The 21,205-nt window shown below is 43.1% G+C and overlaps 2 protein-coding genes across 2 annotated transcripts in view; both read right to left on the reverse strand.

Moving 5' to 3' along the window:
- Positions 1–716, reverse strand: part of ANKRD12 (ankyrin repeat domain 12) — a 33,467-nt gene extending 32,751 nt beyond the window's left edge. The window contains 1 exon segment of the mRNA XM_010708792.3: positions 513–716. Coding sequence (XP_010707094.2) covers positions 513–716 — 204 coding nt within the window.
- Positions 717–3,016: 2,300 nt separating this feature from the next.
- TWSG1 (twisted gastrulation BMP signaling modulator 1) lies at positions 3,017–20,781 on the reverse strand. The gene is made up of 4 exons (XM_003204973.4): positions 20,602–20,781; positions 15,444–15,543; positions 12,378–12,644; positions 3,017–5,421 (listed from the first exon to the last, which is right to left on the reverse strand). Exons 1-4 carry the CDS (start codon positions 20,770–20,772, stop codon positions 5,240–5,242), a joined length of 720 nt encoding a protein of 239 aa, XP_003205021.2. The 5' UTR covers positions 20,773–20,781; the 3' UTR covers positions 3,017–5,239.
- Positions 20,782–21,205: the final 424 nt, after the last annotated feature.

Below are 21,205 nucleotides of genomic sequence, written 5' to 3' on the forward strand. Positions count from 1 at the left end.
GCGAGAGAGAGGCAGGAAGGGGAAGGAGACTCCCGCGCGCAGAGCACCATGGGCATTGTAGTTTTCTCGGGGACGCCTACCGGAAGCGGAGTGGGCCGGCTTCCTGCCAGCCGGACTACAACTCCCGGCGACGGGGAAAGGGAGAGCGGCAGTGCCGGCGGCGCTGGGTGGAGCCGTGACGCTTTAGTCCGTTCGCCTCGTCTCGTTTCTAACGCCCCGTAACGGCCGTGCTGGGGGCGGCAGCTGATACTGTGAGGAGCAGCGTGCCTCTGCTAGTCCTGTTCCAGCGGCCTCCTGGTCAGGATATACTCACAAAGCTGGGTCAAGTTCACAGAAACCCTCGGGGCAGACGAAGGCAGCCAACCCCATTTGAGCAGGTGTACAAGGAAACATAAGCATTAGCGATGTCTGACTGAAGCCTTGGTGAGCTACAGTCCTTAGAACTTGTGACACAACCGGCGAGATACACGGCATGTGAATACAAGAGCTGGCACAGCTCCATGGATGTTTACATCCAGCCCGTCTCGATAGCCTTGCTGCTGAGTTTTACATTGACAGCTCAGAAGGGAGCAGCCGTCATCCCCTTGTGACCGCTTTGAACTTGAATTGTCACCGGCTCCTCTTTGCCGTTCTGTGGAGGGTGAGAAAATGGAGAAACGCTGGATGCGGCATGAGGAGACCTGTGCCAAGAAACACATCTCCATCTCCACACGCATCCTGTTTACAGAGATATTCAAAAGAATTTTGTATCCCTCGTCTTTTCTGTTACGTGAAGCACCTGCGTATCTTGAATCCTTTTCAGGATTCCTAACCAACAGGGGAATTTGTTTCAGTCAGAAGCAGCCCAATTCATTCCCACAGTCTCGGACATAATCCTTGAGCTTTTGGACACATTAATACAGTGGCAGCGTGCCACCTGCTTCATTTATTCACTTGAGATTCAATGCTTCTTAGTCCCTGTCAAATGGGCTCTTTGTGTAACCTTCTGTGGTAATCTAAGAGGTCCCCCACAGGAATTTGCGCTATTCAGTGGGAAATACAAAGGGGAGGGTTGTAAACACTCCGATTAGTGTTGGAGCACAGAGATATTGTTGGAGCACAGAAATATTGTCTCCACAGCGTATTACATAACCATGCGATTTCCAATTTACCTCCTCCCTTCCAGAAGAAACAGTTTAACAGCAAGTACTTGCTGGTGTATTTAACTTAACATCACAGCAAACATCTTGGGGTTTTTTGCTGTACAAAGGCTGTATTACTTCTGGCAAAAGAAGAGAGGAAGGTTGCTTCAGAAACATCCGTAGTAATTTGAGATGATTGCCTGTAAGGATCTCTACTTGAAGCAACGGTCGCTAGAGCCTCTCAGCTTTGAAGAATGAGCATTATCAAGGCTGCTGCCAACACAAGTTCACACACAATGGGTCCATCAGCTAACGAGCACAGAACGAATCTTCTCCCATTTTTTGATAAAGACAAATGAGTGATTGTGCACAGAGCTTAGTATACCAGTTTACTGCCGTGTGAAACACATTTGGATGACTTCTGACTCCACAAAACTCACTGTGGTCTGAAGCTTACTTGAGGGCACGTTCTTACCCTACACACCCTGCATTTACTTAATTCTTACTGTTTTAAGGACAAACTCGAGAAAAGATGGCAAGCAAAGTGGCAAGCTCTCTGCTGTACCTGACCCTCTTAAATGTACTAAGGAGAATACTAGAATTTTAGAAAACCTTTTTGTCAGAAAATAGGTGGGGAAAAACAGAGCTGTGTAAATGAGTAATTCCCTGCTATTTTCTCAAGAGAGGCTGAGTTTGCCTTTTTATTAAAGATAATGACTGCATTTTATGGCTGGCAGTCTAAAATAGTGCCTCAGAAGCCATTTTAGTATTTCGGGTTCTAAGTTTGTCCACTGTTAGAAAAAATTGCTCCTTTGAACAATTAAAAATGCCAAATGTTTATAAGCAAAGCAAGTTCAGTATTTCACTGGCACTTGGTCTGTGTGACCAGATCCGCTGGTTCCATGGATGAACTCCATAGGCAGTGAAGCACTGTGAAGTCCTTTTTGCTTATACAGTTAAAAGAGCTGTGCATACAGTGGAAACTAGAAGGTATCTTCCAGCAATCAGTTCCTTTACATGACCAAAGGCCAAAGCAAGCACATTCATGTTAGCACAGAAACCATCAATCTTCCTTGAGTAACCACATACTTGAACTGAAAGCTGAATTTGAAATATCGCAATGAAACACCTGTTCCTTTAAAGGTGAAGAAAAACTGTGGCAGAACTCGAAAGAAGGGCATTCTGTTCAAAGTAAAAAATGCTCACTCAAAACCCTTGAAGGGAGGGGAAGCTACAAGGGCTGTACTGTTCCAGAACACAACAGAACACCTAGAAGAAATATTTTAGTTAATGTCTTCAGAAAAAAAAGTATCACTTATACATCACAGGTACCCCACAGGAAGAGAAAAGACAACCAAAAGAGCTGTCTGATACCAAACTGAGCCTGTGGTTGGATGCCTGCAGGGGTTCAAGACTCCTTATGGGATGTATAGGAAATGTGTTTTGAGATCACAGAAGACCTACTATGGGATTTGTAGAAGGACCAAAGGCAGAGAAAGGGCAGGATCAAAGTTAACACAGCAAAGACTTGAAACATGTTCTGAAATATTCCTAAAATATGTAGGTGATGCTTTGCTGATATTTAAAGCTAAAGGAAATAAATTTGCAAAAATAAATTTGCAATATCTTTTTTTGCAAAACAGAATAGGACGAAGTAAGCAACCATCCAAAACAATTAGTCTTCTCTCAGAAAGTACATTTTGGCTATTGAGAAGATTCTATTTTATTAATTTATACAAAGAAAAAACTTAAAAGGAAACTGCAGTTTTAGTTTGGGAAGAATAGTGTTGAAGAGTTAATTCTCTGTATTATTCCAGCTGTTTAAATTAGTAACTTTCTTGACTGTGTTTCCTGGTAACATTTGCCCTGAGAAAATCATGAGAACAAAAAACACATGAAACAGTAATGTCCTTTTATTAAAATACCTCTCAAAACACTCATCATAATAAAATACAATTGCTGTTACTGTATGACGTTTGCATACAGGCAACGCTTACAGCAAACTCTAGACAGCATCAAGAATTACAAAGTTAAGGCAAGCCCCAGAAAGTGTGCATCCTTGCTACCTACTCTCAGGCCATTACACAGACAAGTGTATTTACATTTTTATGCTGTTCCCCAGGCATGTTCCAGGCGAGTCCTCTCAACCCGTGCTGCTCCTCTGACTTGACCTCCCATTGAAATTCTGTGACGTCAATGGTGTCACAGATGGAGAACAGCAGGCACCTAACCAGAAACATCAGGCCCATCTTCTACTCTCAAAAGATTCAGACAGTGCTTCAAATCATTTAACTGCAAGATCTTAACCGTGCTAGTGACCTGGAGGAATGCTTACTGCCTACTTCCTATCCTGGTGAAGAATAATGCATCATTCTCCAACCAGAAGCAGTCACAGCCACTTTTAACAAACTCTCCCCCTCCATTCATTTTAAGAAAACCAAGGAAAAGATAATACGTATCACCAAATATTCAAAGATCAGCTCCTTCATTGAAAACTAAGTTCTTCTGTTTACATCCATGATTTATCACTTAATTGCAAGTTTAAAGTATGCAGGTACTCCATTATCTACTAGCTCAAAACAATAAACGTTTATCTTTCAAGTACTTCTTTACAGCTGAGAAAAGAGATTGAAGAAAGTAACATTATTTCACGACAGTATATTTAATATATATGTTTATTTTGTCTTGTTGAAAGAGCTGTATAATGAGAGAAAATAAAAATGCATTCAGGAAACCCTTTCAAGAAAATATATTTAAAATGACTGCTTTCATTTGTACATGGTACAGATATTCAGGTGTGACTAGAAAACAGTTTAATCCCTCTAGACGGAGGGCAGTGAGAGAAACATGAATAGGCAAATTCTTTTTTTTGTGTGTGCATACAGATATATGCATATATGCATAAAAAAGTCAAGGCATTAAAAAACACATCATTATAAATACCAAAAGCTGATCATTAACTACTCATACACTTCATTTTTTGCACTTAGTACCATTATCAATGGAGTCTTAATTGGAGCATAGAATTGCCACGCAACTGTCAACATACTAAAATTCTTTCTTAGAAAAATGGACAGGGTCCTGTGCTCAGAACATCCGATTTCTGCCTCTGGGGGCACATCTTCCCTTCTTTGGCGATGACATCTCATGGGAAAACAAAAGTAAGACTTATGTTTTGGAATAAATATTCATAGCAAACTACTAAATGTGAACGCATCTGCTGCCAACTGTTCAGCTGATAACCCTGTAGCACTTGCTAGTTCATGCTTTTTTTTGTTTTCTCATTTATTTGTTATATTCAAAATAAAACGTCACGTTCCCTTTACTGCACTGAATGTTCAAAGACTAAGTGAACCTAGAGAACAGTGCAAAAGGGAGGAGATGCAACTGCACCTAATAGCCTTGCTTTGGTCTCTCAGTGAAGACTGAAAAGATTTTTTCAGTTCTTAATGTATGTGAAAGAACATGGCAAATAAAACTGGTAGGAGAAGCGTCCCAATACACTCCGCATTTTGTAGGGCAGCCCTTCTAAGAAGTCAGGATTTTATCCATGACAGCCCATGATTTAGACTTGAAGCATTAATTGTTCTTTCTCCTCAAATAACATTTTCACAATAGAAGGCTAAGCTTGGAAACTAGAGGGCAATAAAGTTAAAAAACAAACAAACAAGCAAACCACGAAGACCGGGCACCTCAAGAACTCTCTCCTTGCAGCTCGGTATCCACTCATTTATTTGTTGAACTTTGATGATGAGAAACTCAATACCATATTCTTAAGTTTTCCCTACTCTAAACTACAAGATATTGCATTATATTCTGAAAACCAATATAGTCAATAGTATCAAATCAAAAGAAAACAATCAGAACAGCAAGGATGAGCACGGCTGTACCATTTGAGCAGAAGAAAAATAAAACATAATGTTGAAAATTCTACAAGTTAGCCTTGCTTGCATGGATTTAAAAAAACAAGTTTCAAATTTTATACATCTTTTTTCAACCAGCTCCATTTAATTGCAACCATTAGGCACGCCACCAAAATGCAAGATTTCCAATCCGCTTCTCTTTAACTGAGAGGGATTACTTTGGCCTCCATATTACTGTATTACAATTTTTCTGCTTCAAAACATACAGTTCATACATTTTACAGTTTTACTGCCATAGTCGATGCACTCTGGCCCAATACACTCACAGCAGGCGTTGTGAAACCATCGGTATTTGGATGCTCCCATGGACTCGCAAGAGATCTTGCACTGATGTATTGACATGCAGTCATCAAAATACACCACAGTACACATGTGTTCTAAACCAAGAGGGGGAAAACGGTTTAAAAGGTCTTCAAGTATTTAAAAGGTTACTTAAAAATTAATTACACATGCAGCTTTTGAAGTAGGAGTTCAAATCATTAAGACCGTGAGGCGTAAGGAAAAAAAGGGTGATAGAGAAGCAGAAAAAAGAGACAGAGACCCAAGGTGAGATCTATCAACTTTCAGTTTTTACTCTCTGCTCTCCCTCTGGATGATTTTCTTTTTTTTCAAACTAAATTGTGTCTTTTTTTTTGTCCTCTGCAAAGTCATGAGGGATACTTTATGAAGTGTAAAGATGGGCTGCGCCAAAATAACAAGCAGGCGTCCTCTGAAGGTATACAGCCTTAGCATTAAGATACCACTACTACAGTTGCTAGCAGTTATTACATGCTATCAGGAAAAACAACACTTTTAGATCAGTTATTTAAAAAACTTATTTAAGCATAAACATTTTCTCCTCATCCCCAACGGTATTCTTAAACCACATTAAAACCACATGTTGCTAGAGCTAGAGAATCCCATTTTCCTCAATATGAGAACAGCACAGCACGCTTTTAGTTATTACTTTAAGCAACACCAGTTTTACTACTAAGATTAAGAAATCCTTTCTGCCTTTTTGCCTAAGCATCATCTTTGCTGTTCTAACCACCACGCGATTACTTGAAACGCCATGAAGTTTGGCACTATAACCCCAAACTGGAGCTGAGGCATTAGCCACATCTATAAATCTAAAACAACCCTTCCCTGCCTACTTCTAATTCCCCAAGCTGATAGATCCCACCATCTTTTTTCTCTGCCAACTGAGTGATTACACCATGGTTTGTCCTCCACGGGATCTCTGCACCACATCTGCCCCCAGCATAACTTGGCACGCTGTGGGGGAAAGCACGACTGAAAGCTGCCTACGAACATGAACACCTCACTAACACACATCAGACAGATCTGCAGACAGCTGCAAATGTCAAGAGGCTTTCTAGCCTATTCCTGCTTCAACTGCACGGATCCAGAAGAAACGTACTGACCTACATTCCAAGGAGGATTAGAAAAATGTAATCCAAACATAGATGGTAAGTCAGACAGAGTTTATTTTTCATTTTTTAAATGATTATGGAGATATGGAGAAGGATGAGTAACCAAAGGGCTTGGAGCAGTTCAATTGTGAACCACAACATTTATTCAGTCTCTTGAATGTAAGCCTTGTGCTGAAGTGCAGCACAACCCCTCTTTTCAAAATACGGGTACCTCATAGATTAGCAACCTCAGCAGCACACAGGTCTCTTGGCAAGTTCTTAAGGTGAAGGCCAGAGGTGAGCTGAGGCCAGCAAGGGGCTCCAGCACCCTACAAGACGTCAGATCTAAGCACTCAGTTTCCCCAGTACCAACAGTAGATGACCTTTTTGCTGCCCATGCTGCTGGGCACACGGCAAGGGATAGCACAATGCAGCTGCTAGGTTTTCCATGGATACTTCCTCCTTCTTGACAGCTGGAAACTTTGCCTATCCTGTGTAAGAATTAGAATCTGTCAAAACGCTGATGAAGGAAACCTGATAACTGCCAAATTATTTTACTGCTGCCTGAACAATTGTAAGATTGTCACAGGACATGCTGCCAGCTCACTGAACACAAGACAGTATTCTTTATTCAGGCTCTGGGCAGACATACACTTCTTGTAGACACCACATACAATGCAAAAGGCATTAAGGATCTCAAGGAGGAAGTGCAGATCCAACGCCGAAGCATTCTTCTGCTTCCAGGAAAGCTGTGCTGTGAGTAATGCCGCAGTCATCTAAGAAATCTTGGATTACCTGAAGTACTGCTGAAATGTCAACAAAACATGCAGTGGTTGTGCAAGTCCTGTCCCATTCTTGGCCTTTTTTCTCTAACACTTCAAAATAAAGCCTAAAGCCTTTAAGTAAGCATAGAAAGTTCTCACAGAACAAAACCTCCACCTGAAATCCACCAACATATCCAGAGCTTCACTAAGGATGCTTCCTTTACAGGTGGAAGGGGAAAAATGCAAAGCAGAAGCACACATTCTATGGTAGCACACAGAAAGAGTGATCTCCCTAATATGCACCTAAAGGGCTCAGTTAAAGCAAAAATGTGATAGGGAGATGGTACTGGCAGTGACTGCTGCATCCACCAAAGCACTCAGGTAAGAATCCTCCCAGGGGCCACACAGAATTGTGGGAGTTGTGAGGGAGCTCTGGAAATCAACCTGCTGCAGGTTCCCTACAACTGGCTGCAGAGGAAAGAATCCAGGTGGATTTTGTATCAGGTCCAGAGAACACAGAGGACTCCACAACCTCTCTGGGCAGCTTGCTGAAGTGCTCTCTCATTCTTAAAGTAAAGAAGTTTTTCCTCATGTTTACACAGAACTTCCTGTATTCCACTTTGTGCCCATTGCCCCTTGTTCTGTTGCTGAGCCTGGTCCTATCCACTGAGTCTCACCCTTCAAATATTTATAAGCATTCATCAGACCCCCTTCCCACCCCAGTCTTCTATTTTCCAAACCAAGTCTCTCAGCCTTTTCTCATCAGGAGTTGCTCCAGGCATGACTGATCATCTTTGTCTGCCAGACTCCTTCTAGAAGTTCTCTGTCTTTCTTTACCCAAGGAGCCCAGAACTGGACACAGTAGTCTAAATGTGGACTCACCAGAGCAAAGCAGAAGGGAGGGATCATCTCCCTTGACCTGCTGGCCACGTTCTTCTGTTGTGACCCAGGATCCAGCTGGCCTTCTTGGCCACAAGGTCACACTTCTGGCTCACAGCATTTAGCAACTCTGTCTTACTTCAGAGAATGTGCAAGCACTGCATAACCTTTTGGCACCAGCAACAAAAAGCTGGGATTGCCAGGAAGGAGCATACACACACCCTCTAGTCCCAGGATGCCCAGACAGCCCCAGGTTTCTGCCACCCTATCTTCTCACAGTAGCCACTCAGGTGTCAGCCTCAAGCACAGGAAGGCCATGTCCCAGAACAAGCAATCTTTCTGGATCTTTCTCTACCAGAGATGCTGAGATGTCCTTCTACAGAAGTGAATACTTCTGTCAGTGGGAAGAAGGTCAGTGGATCTGCACCCCTAAGACCATAATCATGGTAGAACCAGGTGAGAGCAGTGAGGCCTTGTGATACTGGTCCAGGAAATCAACCTCCCAGCACTAAAGCGGGGACAGAAGCAAGATCTCAGCCATATTAAGGTAGCAGCAACAACCAAGACCATTAATCTCGACAGACTGGAGAAGGAAGTTTATTTTCACGTGCACATGGAAGCCAAAAGATTTGGTCGTAGATGGCCAATCCAGAAATGCTGCAGAATGGGGAGGACAGCTTGTACACACCTGGCCAGAGCCAGCAGTACATCTGGCTGGTTCCCAGTAGCACTTGTAAGAAACTAGAGGACACATTTAATGTGCAGAAGACAAAGCTACAAAACACATTTTGAAGTCTTGCTCATTCAGAGGCATGCCAGCTAAACTGGTTCTTTCTTTACTGCGTACCTTGTTCACCACACGCTAACCTTGTCCCTTGCTCAGTAGGGTCAGTGTTTCTACACAGATAAAGAATTTTTGAAAGCAGGAAAATTACTCTCATCGAGCACTAAATCTCTCTTTATGGGCTACAAGAAGAGTCACAAAGGAAAAAAATATCCTACAGGCTCAGTAGGGATCTGGAAAAGTATTTAAATTGTTTCACAAATGTAATTGTGCAGGCAATGCTGACTCCCTCAGTGCAGATAAAAGGATGCTACTTGCTTCATTAGTAGCTCTTTCATTAGCATTTTGCCTGTTTTCACACAGAAAGGACTATCAAATACAGATGGGGTAGAAAGGAGAGAGAGCAGTGGGGGACTGACAGCTACACAGCTCTTTTCAGAACATTAATTTTTCTCCTTCTCTCCCCAATTCATAACACATGAACACATGTGTGGGAGAAACAACAGTGTAGAATCAGATTTAAATTCAGATGACTAGAATAGGCTCGTATTTCTGTTAGACTTTGCAAACAATACTCTTAGTGTTTCAAGTGAGATCTGTATTGGTACTTGAAGAATTTGGCAAATCCATGAAGAGAAAACAGCTCTGTTGTAAGTTAAGGAAAAACACTCATCTTCAAGATGAAGGAACCTTCCTAGTTAATCACAAATCCCCATGTGCTACCTTGACAATTAAAGGTGCTATATAAGGTGAGTTGCCTGTTGGTCTGTTTCGTGGTGGAAGAGGAGGTAATTGTCTGCCTGGCAGCCAGTCTGATGTTAGTCAGAAGTTATTGGGAGAAAGAAAAAAAAAAGGCATTTTTTCAATTGTGTTCCTAGCATACCTACAGAAATAGGTGCCCTTGACTGGACTGCTAGATCTTCTCTACCTGGCCAGCACTCAGTGGAAGCGTAAGTGCAGAGCTGACACCATCCATTGTGTCACTGAGCGGTTTAAGTCAGAATCACTCAGCTACAACACAGATTTTGTTTCATCAGCTGCCAAAAGATTATCCACTTCCCCCCTCTCTCTCTTGCCAACATCCTGTCATCATCTGCAGCACTTAAGCTTATTTATACATTTGAACTTGCAGTTCAGAGCTCTGAGGGTATCAGCTAAAAACAAAGCAAAAAATAGGAATAAAGTACAAATGTAACTCTAGGTTAATAATCACTGCAAGTAGTGAAAGTCACTTGAAGCAGTTGCTCAAACACCAGAAACCACCGATACAAAGAGCTTGATCCAGCAGCTCGAAGTGCTTCGGCCACCGGAGTGTCAGAAGACTGCTCACAGGAGAAAAGGGAAGGCATGCACTAAGAAGGCATGCACTATAATAATTCAAGGTCTAGTGGCTGCAGTAGGCAGGGGCAGGACAGGAATGTTTTATGTCTCTCTGCATTCCACCTGCACACTAACTGGTGGCCTGGCTCCGTCCCACTGTCGGGCACAAGGCTGTCGGGTTCCTGGGGCCAGCGCTGCTTTTCCTGGCACCCACCCAGGGCTGTACGTAGCAAGTCTGGCACCCTTGACAGCTTCACACTGATCTGTGCACGGACACGCGTTGAAATGAAAATCAGAACTGTGTTACAGGATGTGGTAAGATGTCTTTATAAGCAGAGCCTATCCAAATTTTGGCAAGTAGTCTGTAGGACAGTATGCAGCCTACTGTCCCCTCACCAAAATCTACATCTCATTACCTCCTCTCCCTTTCCGGGCAACAAAAGAAACGACTGCTGCCAGCACACCATGCTAAAGTGAAGCACGCTGTGTGTGCCCATGCTGGCTTGGCTCTTTGGCACTTCACCTCTTACTCCTCCACTTTCCAGTTATTGCTTCCTCAGTAAATTCACCCAAAACCTTTTAGAAACCTTTTGTGCTACCGTGGGTCACACAACATCCAACACAAGAGTTGCAGCTCCCCTCGTGCCCTTACTTCCACCATAATCAACACCAACTGACCAAGGCCAGCTATCAGTTTTTTCTTTCCACTTATTTTTCTCACAGATCAATTCACTGGAGTTTTTATAAGAAAATCTTAACATGATGTTCTGCAAAATCAGATCTCAATCTACTTTGTGGCCAAGAAAAGACACCTCAGCAGCATTACATATTTAAGTATTTAGAAGTATAGGAAATTGAAAGCCATTTTCTACTTTTTCCAGTTCTTTGCTGGCCAGTAAGATGGAGGAGGCATAGCCAATGATTACAAGAAAAGCTCAGACATTTATTTTTCTTCTAAGTACCTACTCAAACTCAAAATCCAGTGGCATTTGGTAAGTATTTCCAAATATAACTGTTATTTTTGGAATGCCATCATTCCAATGAAAGCCCTCTCAGCCTAAATCTCTAATACGATCTTAGAAAACGAAACGAAGGAGATTTCTGACGAAGAAAAAAATTGTAGCTATGTATTTGTGTTGTTATACTCAGAACTCCTCCACACCCTTGAGATGCAATTCCAATTCCAAGTTTAATCCAAAGCTATCATTAGCCCATCCTGTTGGCATGGTAGTAAAGGACTATCAGGGAACAGCCAGTTCAGCTGTAGTACCTAAGTACAGTGGGATATATTCAAGGTTGTTCCAAGCATAAGGTTTTTTTCCAAGTATAATTTACGTCTTTAAATACTGTAGAGTTTGCACACATGGCTTTTTGTGGCTTGCCATTTAACATGGCTTTCTGCATCACTCTCATGATGGTAAGCAAGCATTTTATTAATGTCAAAGACATATGAATGAAATGTTTTCTGCCCATCTGGTTTCCCAGTTCTGGAATTAATTTATTTTTCTAGTGTGCCTTAACCAAAGGAAGTCAGAAAAATTGCCATTACAGTTCCATGTAATCAATAGCAGCCCTACTCAGCAACATTACTAGGTCAAAAGTTCAAGATGAGATGGAAAAGCAGCGCGTCCGTCAATTAGGGAATCTTACTTTGATAAGATAAAAGAACCATCACAACAACAACAAATGTGGTTACTGATACTTGAAGTGAGCGTTGGGAAGGAAGCAAAGCATTAATCACGCTACAGTAAAACAAATCAGATGCTCTTTTCCCTTTTTAAGCAGCTACTTTACGAAGAACTACTTATGAGATTCTTTCAAGGCTTTAAAATGATTTGCACAGAAAAGTGTTTCAGGTTTAGTATGGAAATTGAGAAGCAAAAGAATGTTTCTTAAGCTACTGCTGTCACTACAGCAAACTTTTACCCTGCCACACAGCAAAAACAAAACAAAACAAAACAAAAAAACCTCTAAACTCAAGGTGGAAAAAAATATATATAAATAAAATAATGGCAATAAGTTCATACGCTGTTATGTCATGCTCAGAAGTAGACTGAACTTCTCCCCCATTTTTATACACAAAAAGAAGAGGCTAGCGCAGACAAGCACAGAAGATGCACTGAGAAAGCTGCACTGAGAAAGCTGCTGGAAGAGACCAGAAGAGACGCAAGGAATTCAGACACTGTATTTATTACCTTTGTCACTAGAGTAAGGTGCGTGGATGTTGTTGCTTGGAACGGAGACGTTCTGATGCTGTGGCTGGTTCACTGTTTCTAAAAAGGAAACTAAGTTCTCGTGATGAGACAATTCTTCTGCCACAGGGAAGGAAACAATATTCCAGTTCAGCTGAGTATCCCCTTCTGTGAGCGCTCGGAAAAGCGAAGGAATTGGTTCATGCAACTCCTCCACAGTGCTCTTGGATGTTGGAGGTGTGTCACTGTAATTGCGAGGGTTGCACATACCTGCAAAGGAATGAGAAGCTAAGTTATACAAAAATCCTTTCTTCTTAGAATCTGTGGGTGTGTATATATATATATATATATATATATATATATTCACACACACACAGAACCCTTCTGTTGATATAATTCCCACTCTTAACTCAGTAGCAGAAGTGCCACCAAAGACAGCAATGCTAACTTTCAATAGCGGCAGGTTTCAGATCTCTGCAGAATTCCACAAAACACATCTGCAACTTGTGAGATCCGAGCAAAAAGAAAAACCTCTTTTTCACTTCCCTTTCTATGCTATAGCATTACACTTCAGAACACAGAGTTCAACTCAAGGTTTGTTTCCCCTGGGAAATGTGACAAAGCGCGGCATGACTGACACCGGCATGAATTCGGAATGGGAGCCTACGACTGAACAAAGATAATATCTCAACAAGTCCTGAGCTTTGTGAAACTTTTCATCACGATTCAAGTATTTGATCTCATCTGCTTCAGCAGTACATTAGATCTTACCAGGCACCTGCCAGAGGTACAAAGATCAGCACAGGGAGAAAGCAAGAGTCTGCTCTCTTTACCTGCTTAGACATGGCTGAGATGAACCGAGATTTTCTGCTTAGTTGGAGAGGTCACTACAGGCAAAAAACACTTATTTCCACATTACCCCTTACACATTTTTTTCAGTATCTCCTGGGGAATCTTTTTTGAAATCTGTTGTCCACTACTGTAATCCTCTTTGCCTCTTTGTTTCTGTAATATGCAATGCAGGTGCCAGTTTTTCATTAACCATTTAAATGCAACCATTTATTATCTGCAACTACCTTCTTTTAATCAAAACATTGAAACCTCCAAGACTGAAAGCAAATGTTACACATGCATAGGTATTTAGAACCAGAAGCCATAAAATGCTATCAGAAGTCACCTGGCAAGAGACACAGAAATTGATTTTCCTGATGCACATCTGGATATCATTTTGGGTAGTTTTACAGTTACACCTTTAGACAGCTACAGCTGCAAAGCAAATCAATCCTCTTCTTCCGAAGTACTATGAAGCACATATGTTTGAAGTCCACCTGCCCTACACACTCAGCAAAGCATCTCCTGCCATGTTGATGCATTAGGACTCCAGTTTCAGAAATCATATTTAACTAGAACTTTATAGAAAAACACAATCTCTTCAAAGTAAGTGCTAGACAGTAGAAGTACCTCCTGACTTCAGAGCAGATATGACCTGGAGAACAGCACAACCCATCTGCTTTTATGTTAGACTTGATCAGTTTACAGAGACTGAGCTGTCAGAATGACAGTGAAATTTCCCACTCCAAATCTACATTAATGAGTAATTATTTCAGAATAGGAGGACGCCATACAGCCAAGGTCTGAGGCATCTGCAGTACCAGCAGTACTGGGAAACTGAAACGAAAACCCTGCTTACTGCTTTACTGGATAGCACTGAGGGAAGCAGCAACAGAACAAGGAGTAATGTTCAGATTTAGAAAATAAACTGTGTAGACCTTTTTTTTTTACAATCACAGTAGCTAGGTTCTTCTTCAAGGAGAATATGTGCGCACAAAAACCCTGCTTTCTGAACCAGACAGCACTTCTGAAAAAGCCAAGTAGCCTGCTCTCCTGTTCCCTACCCCTATGACTGACTAAGTCTACAGTACACTTCAGTACTGCATTAGAAAAAGCAAGAACACATGGGAAGGGCAAAGGGAACGGGGGGGGAAATATACACAAATCTATTTCACTCTTCAGTGAGTCCATTAAAGTATTTCAGCTCAAATAGAAAAATTAAACTATAACACCTCTTTCAAAATTAATAGCCAGCACAGGTAGATGGGCTGAAAATCCTTTATGCCATTGGGAAGAATCTCACGTGCACCCGAATGTTCTGCTTCACTCCTTAATTACTGAAGGACAGACAAGCAAAGGTAAGCTGCTGAGAACCAAGCAAGAAGCAAGTTGTCAGAAAGCATATTCACATCACGATGGAATGTGAGAAGCAATGAAATGCAGTGAAAAGGAGCACTCTGAAGCACTCATCCTCATGAACTCAGAAAAGAATGGACCAGCCAGAAGCTGTGAGAAGGTACAGTGATCAACACGTCTCCTATTTATGGGAACCAGACAGATTTGTGTGGCAGTGGAGGGCCCAGCAACCCCAGAGCGATGAATCTTTCAAAACATTTATAACACGAGAAGGAACAAGAACATATCCATCCTTTTACAGAGGCAGCATTCACTAACAGAAATCTTGGCACTGTGAACATGATCTGTTGGTAATAATGCTGTCCTTGTTAGGGCTGTCATCTCATCTTACAGAAAGAATTTGTATACCTTCTTCTCACACTCCTGAAACAGATCTTTTTGCAAATAAAAGAGTGACGAAAAATGTGGACCATGCATAATTACAACTAGTCCCAAGGACTCACAGGGGAACTCACATTTCCAATTGCCCCTACGTGGACTCCAACCCCATAATGAAGGTGCTGTGTAGTTTCATTGAGATGACAATTGAAAAAGAAGTCCACAAACAGATAGCAAAATTGCTATTTGGAGATGTTGACACTACCCAAGCAAAACTTGGACTGCTACTGTGTACTTCACAAAGCAGATGCAGCCTTCTGCATGTTAGTCCCCACTGGCACGTTCTATGGGTACCGCATGAGTTAGCAAGAACAAGTTGCAAGATAATTAAGGCACAGATTTCGTCCTGATGCTTAACTTCTACAGTAGGGCTCTGACTTGAACACACGGCAGAGGAAAGAAGTTTCATAAATAAAAAGAAATCCCCAACAATTGCCAACTTACCAACACAGTCACAGCACTCATCCCAAAGCGTGCCAAGGCAGAGCATGCACTCCTTGCAGCAGGAACAGTTCCCTTCCCCTGGGCGGCACTGACACAGCTCCTGAAAACAACATGAATGTGTTACACCCAGCAATCCCAGACATGAAATGCCAGCAGGGCACAGCAATTCTTCCTCTAGCCACAACTCAAGTTATGGTTTTAGAACAGCTTTCTACACTAATCGAGTGAGAAAACAGTAAAAGAGTTCTAGCCAAGGAACCAAGCTGAATTTACAAATGGATCTTTTCAGACTGTTTTGTTTTTTAGGCTGAAATTCTGAACGCAAATCTGCAGTTTGCTAACAAGTTGTTCAAAAGAGAAAAAGTCCTATTCATGGGTAAGCTTTGGTCACCTATGTGTTCCCTGAATGCTTTTCCCACTGCAAAACCAAATTCAAAGAAGGACGTTTCTTTTTGTATAAATAGTGCAGATGAGGTATAATTTGGCTAAAAAAAGGAAGCTCAGAAGATGTGCAGTGTCTACCATCACACCTATTTGTGGATCTTGAAAGGAATGTATTTGGTTTAGCTGCTGGAACACACTTATTTTGCACATCTGTGAATGCTTGCTACGCATTGCTCTCTATTTGTCGTATTAGTGGCTGTATGTGGGTATATATATATTTATCTGAGGTCCAGCTGATTCATTTCTGATCTTAATCTATCCCCAGAACAGCACCCTGGATACTTCAAAATTGTAGTCTCTTGAAAGTAAAATGGTACACATACACCCTTTTCTCTAATTGTTATTAATACAGAAAACCAGAAAAGACATGGAAGCACAAAGATAACACTTCCTGCTTCCTAAACCTGAAGGCTCCGGTTTGTTTGGCAGTCCTCCTGAAGCTGTACAGTTGAGGATCCTGAAGCATGTGAACAGCCTGCACGTACAAAGGAAATCTAAAAACCAGGTGGCCCGCCTCCCTGCAGCTCGCAGACACGTACCAGCAGCTCCAAAGGACCTCAGCTCCCAGATGGCAGCCTGCAGGGTGGCTCACGCCCTGGTCCTGGGAGAGCGAGGCCAGAGCCGTGCCCCTCTTTCAGGGGACTAACACAGAACCAACCCCCAAATCCACCACAGATGGGCCACACTGTACTAATGCAGTTCATCAATCCACTATTCTCCCATTTGCTTTGTCCCAGATTAAGAATTAAAAGCCTTCTCGAAGCCAGCAAAAAAAGCCACACAATCCAGAAACTATTGTGCTTCGCACAGCGCTGAGATGCTGCCATTGCCTGCATTACTTAATGTAAATTGTTTGCACTTTTGAGTGGCTGAGCATCAACTCCTCCTCTCCACATGCATTTTTGCCATACACAGTAAGTCTTGAATTTTTATTTACAGACTGGAAACCTACCAAGATTTTCAACATTTTCACTCTCAAAGTTTACTTGTGTCACCTATTACTACGCTGTTTCCAAGTGAAGGATGAAAAACAGGCCCGTCATTGAGAAATACAAAGTTTTCCACAAGAGGAGACACCACAAACTTAGAAAGATGACTTATGTGAATGAATGACGCATTTCTAAAATATTTATCTTTCTGTTCAATAAACAGATTGTGTCAGGCTTGAGGAGTAAAAGCCTGAATAAAACAATTTTTAAAAACAACCAAGGGTACAGCACTGCTGTGTTGGCCAGTGAGCTCTATTGGGATGTATTCACATTAAACATATCCTACACATTCGCTCTTCAACAGTAAAACTGGGCAGACAACTTCACACCTATTAAAGACATTGCAACACCAACAAGCCGGTATGTGGGTGGAGGCTACTCTCCATAAAACATTAAATGCAACGTATGAATCAAAGGCAGAAAACTCACTAAATTTGAGTTATTTCAATTTTATAGCCTGCATTATGCAGTCTAAGAGTATTCTCACAGAATTAAAAGTAATCTTAACTTCTGCACTTACAATACAAACATAATATAACAGAATGGCTGATTGGAAGGGAGCCCACCCAGTCCCACCCCGTACCATGGGCAGGGCTGCCACCCAGCAGCTCAGCTGCCCGGGGCCCCATCCAACCTGGCCTTGAGTGCCTGCAGGGATGGGGCACCACAGCTTCTCTGGGCAGCTGTGCCAGCGCCTCACTGCCCTCTGAGCAAGTGTGTGTCTGTATTCTTAGTGTCTATATGCACAAGGACTATCTAGGGATCTCATCACTATACCTACCAGTATTTTAACAAGTTTATTTTTATACGAAAGGCTTAGGAACATTTTAAATTTTTTTCTTTTTTTTTTTAACTTGGAGAAAGAAGATGGAAGAAAGAGCAGTCACGTTGGTCTTATGCACAGCTCTTCAGCCCCTCCTCCCCAGGGCTGTCCCTGCAGGGCAGTAATCGTATGTTTTTCCATCCATGTGTTTGCATGTCCACTGTTTCCTTAACCACACTCAAGTTCCTACTGACTCACCCAGACCGGACACTTGTGCAGGATACATCTCCCTAAAAGAATGCTTCCATGGGACGTGGGTGAAGTGAAGCAGAAAGAGAAATGCTCCCTGTTGATAGCTGGGGGTGGCAAGGCGTCAGTGGAAGAAAATATTACTCATAAGTGAGCCTGGCAGCTGCCCAGGCTGAACTACTGAAGGTGCACCAGTATTCTGCTAGGCAAGAAATGAGCCTCCCTCATCTAAAAATACAGCATTAAGTAGGAAGCAGACAAGTTTGTACAATAAAGGTATTTCTGTTTCAGAGAGCAAATAAAGCCTTTTACAAGGAATTTAACAACTGCATTTTTTCAAAACTTTCTTGAAGTGACAGAGACTGTTTTCTCAGCATGGCGAGAAACAGGACCTGAAGGCATTGGCAACCTCTCTGCAAACTGGAGGAGGGAACGAAAGAAAATAGCTCAAGTTTTTTTCCTAGAACAGTTTAATAACAGCAAATCTCCTGGAAGGAAACCAGACGGGATTATTTTGCTAACCCGACCGCATTACATTCTACAGCTACAAAACACACACCAGCAGAAACTTTTGGATACGCGAGCCTTGAAGTTAAAATGGGAGAGCTATTTCATATTGCTAGCCAAAAAAAGTCTTGTAAATACTTGAAAGCTGGGAAGCTCGTGCCCAAGATTAACAGGAGGGGAAGATAAACCTTCAGCAGGTGTCACCAACGGTGGCATAAATGATGTAAGTCGTGGTGTCCCCACTCGGTGTTCTCATCTTCTCTGCGCATGGGAACCACAAAGCAGAAGAAATGCTGGAGAAGAGGTGCCAGGCACCACCAAGACCAGCAGCCTACCCAGGGAGTGGGGCAACAGCACCGCAGGGGCTCAAGGATGAGCTGTGCCCAAAGCCAGGGAGGGAGTTGAGCTCGTGGCCCCTCTCTGCCTCTGCTCCTGGGTCTCACCCATAGCTCTTCCAAAACTGCATGAGCCACCAAGTTCTGCAACGGTGAAGCCAAAAAGGAGGGGTTTCTCAAGCTATTTGCTTATGGAAAAAAACATAAAATCCCAACACAGAGGCACCAGAAGAGCTACAGCCATCAAGACCTAAGAGGAAAGCGTGCAAGTTGTTGGTCTTACGCTCTGTCCTGGATTTAACAAAATAAATATTTATGTAGGGACCACCCTTGAGCTGAGCAGCTCCTAAGGAGTGGCAGTAATGACTGTACTGAAGCTGGCACAAATATTTGTGTTAACTGTATGGTTTTTGAGAGCTCCATTGCTCCCACAGATGCAGATGGCCAACACTATGTCTTGCCTGCTCCCCAGTAACCTCAGAGCCACACCGATTTGGCTTCAAGCCATGAAGCATGCCAAACTAGAGTGGCTATAGAAACAGGATAGGGAACTGCACGATGAGATAGTCCAGAATACTTACTCTTACCAAAGTACTTTTAGTTCAGATTTCTCCAGAAGGGTTTAGAGGGAAACAAGAACACTCAGATATACCGTATTGCACACCAACCCAAGAAGTATGACGTACTTCAGAGAGCAGTGCAATGCTTCTGCTGCAACAACACTTGAAGATTTAAGAATAAAGAAGGAAAAAGCCAAGATGAGAGATAGCAGCAGCTTGGTCAGACCTTCAGGAGCCTTCCCATCTGCTTCCGATCCATCTGCCTCCATCACTCATTGACCTGTGACCATGCATGACCCCAACACTAACGGGTAGTGTCTCAAAGAGCAATGTGCGGTCCTGATTTTAGAGAAATGCTTTAAGAGGGTTCCCATATCACTGATACCAAGCAAGAGAGCACATCCCTAGGGCTGCGCTGCTAGGAAGATGCCAATGCCCAAGCAAAACACAGCATTATCACTGAAAAACAGTGCCACAGTCACTGGAAAGATAAGTCAAAAGCCTTTCTCTCTCTCCCTTTTTTAACAGCTCTGTAGACAATGGCTGAGAAGCAGCACTGTTTTCAATTATTTTTTCCATTTAAAGCAATAGCAGTGCAGAAGTCAGAAGGATATTTACTAGCATTTGTGCTCTCTGATTTTTCACTTCCAACCTGCAAAGAGGCAGTAGAAAGCTGGAGCTGACCACAGAAAGGTTCCTTTTTTCCACTGCGGTGTCAGAAAGTGTGCTCAGTTCACTGCCCATCAATTACTGATCAGTAGGCAGTGGAACTGCTCACAATTCCTCTAAAAGGACCTCTCGCTCTGCTCCCAACCACTGCTGGAAGAGCAGCTGGGGCTTGGCCATTCCTTCAGCCTTATGGACAGCACATAGTGAGCCAAAAGCAGCAGCTGGGCTCAAGCTGAACATCCACTGTCCACAAGCACAACTCAAGAGCCCGTTTTAGGTAGACTCACACACTTTACGAGCTTGCTCATCCCCATTAGTAGCCAGAGGTACTTCAGGGTTGTGAGGCACATTGGAGCTACACCAGCATTTGTCCTCTCAGGGGGCTTTCAGCCATTTTCAGCTTTACAACCCTCTATCATGGGGAGTGCCATTCAAGGAGATGCTCAAGGCCAGGTTGGATGGGTCCCCAGACAGCTGAGCTGGTGGGGGACAGCCCTGCCCACGGCATGGGGTGGGACTGGGTGGGCTTTAACTTCCAACCGACACCATCTGTGATTCCATGGTAAAACGGCCCTCATTTGTATCACTGGGTCTTCCCAAGGGACAGCTTCAGAACCTGAAGACAAGCAGAGGCAGCTATACCTGGATGAGGCACTTGCTGACGTCGCTGGCGCACAGTGCCTTGTTGCAGCCCACTGACGAGCGGGCCCACAGCAGCAGCAGCAGCAGCAGCAGGGATGCGCTCAGCACCGCGCACGGCGACCTCATCGTTCCAGCGGTTTGCAGATGGAGCTCAAACAGCACTGAAACCATTTTTGAACCACCGAAAAAAAAAAAAAGGAAAAAAAAAAAAGTCAAACATTGAAGAGGCACGACAACAAACCTGACCGCTCCTCCTCTGCCGGCAAACTTCTCCGTTTGAAAACTTCTCTGCTGTTGCGCTCACATGGTAAAACCACACTGCATTTCAGGTGAACGAGGTCAGGTTTGTAACATCAGATCTGACGGCCTATGAGCAGCGACAAATAAAACGCAGCAGCGAAGCCCTAACCGCGAAGGCATCGTCCGGGCAGACACCTTGAGCCATCGCACAAAAACGAAGCTGCTACGTCAGCGTCGATTCATTAAAACGAAGCTCCCGGGGGCTCCGAGCGGCGCATTTTACAGGAGCGACGCCGCAAGGGCTCAGGTCGGCAGAAGCGGAGAGCGCGGGTCCGCAGGAGGCTCCCCCGCCGCCCGCGCGTGC

This window comes from Meleagris gallopavo, chromosome 3 (genome assembly GCF_000146605.3).
Source record: "Meleagris gallopavo isolate NT-WF06-2002-E0010 breed Aviagen turkey brand Nicholas breeding stock chromosome 3, Turkey_5.1, whole genome shotgun sequence".
NCBI lineage: Eukaryota > Metazoa > Chordata > Aves > Galliformes > Phasianidae > Meleagris > Meleagris gallopavo.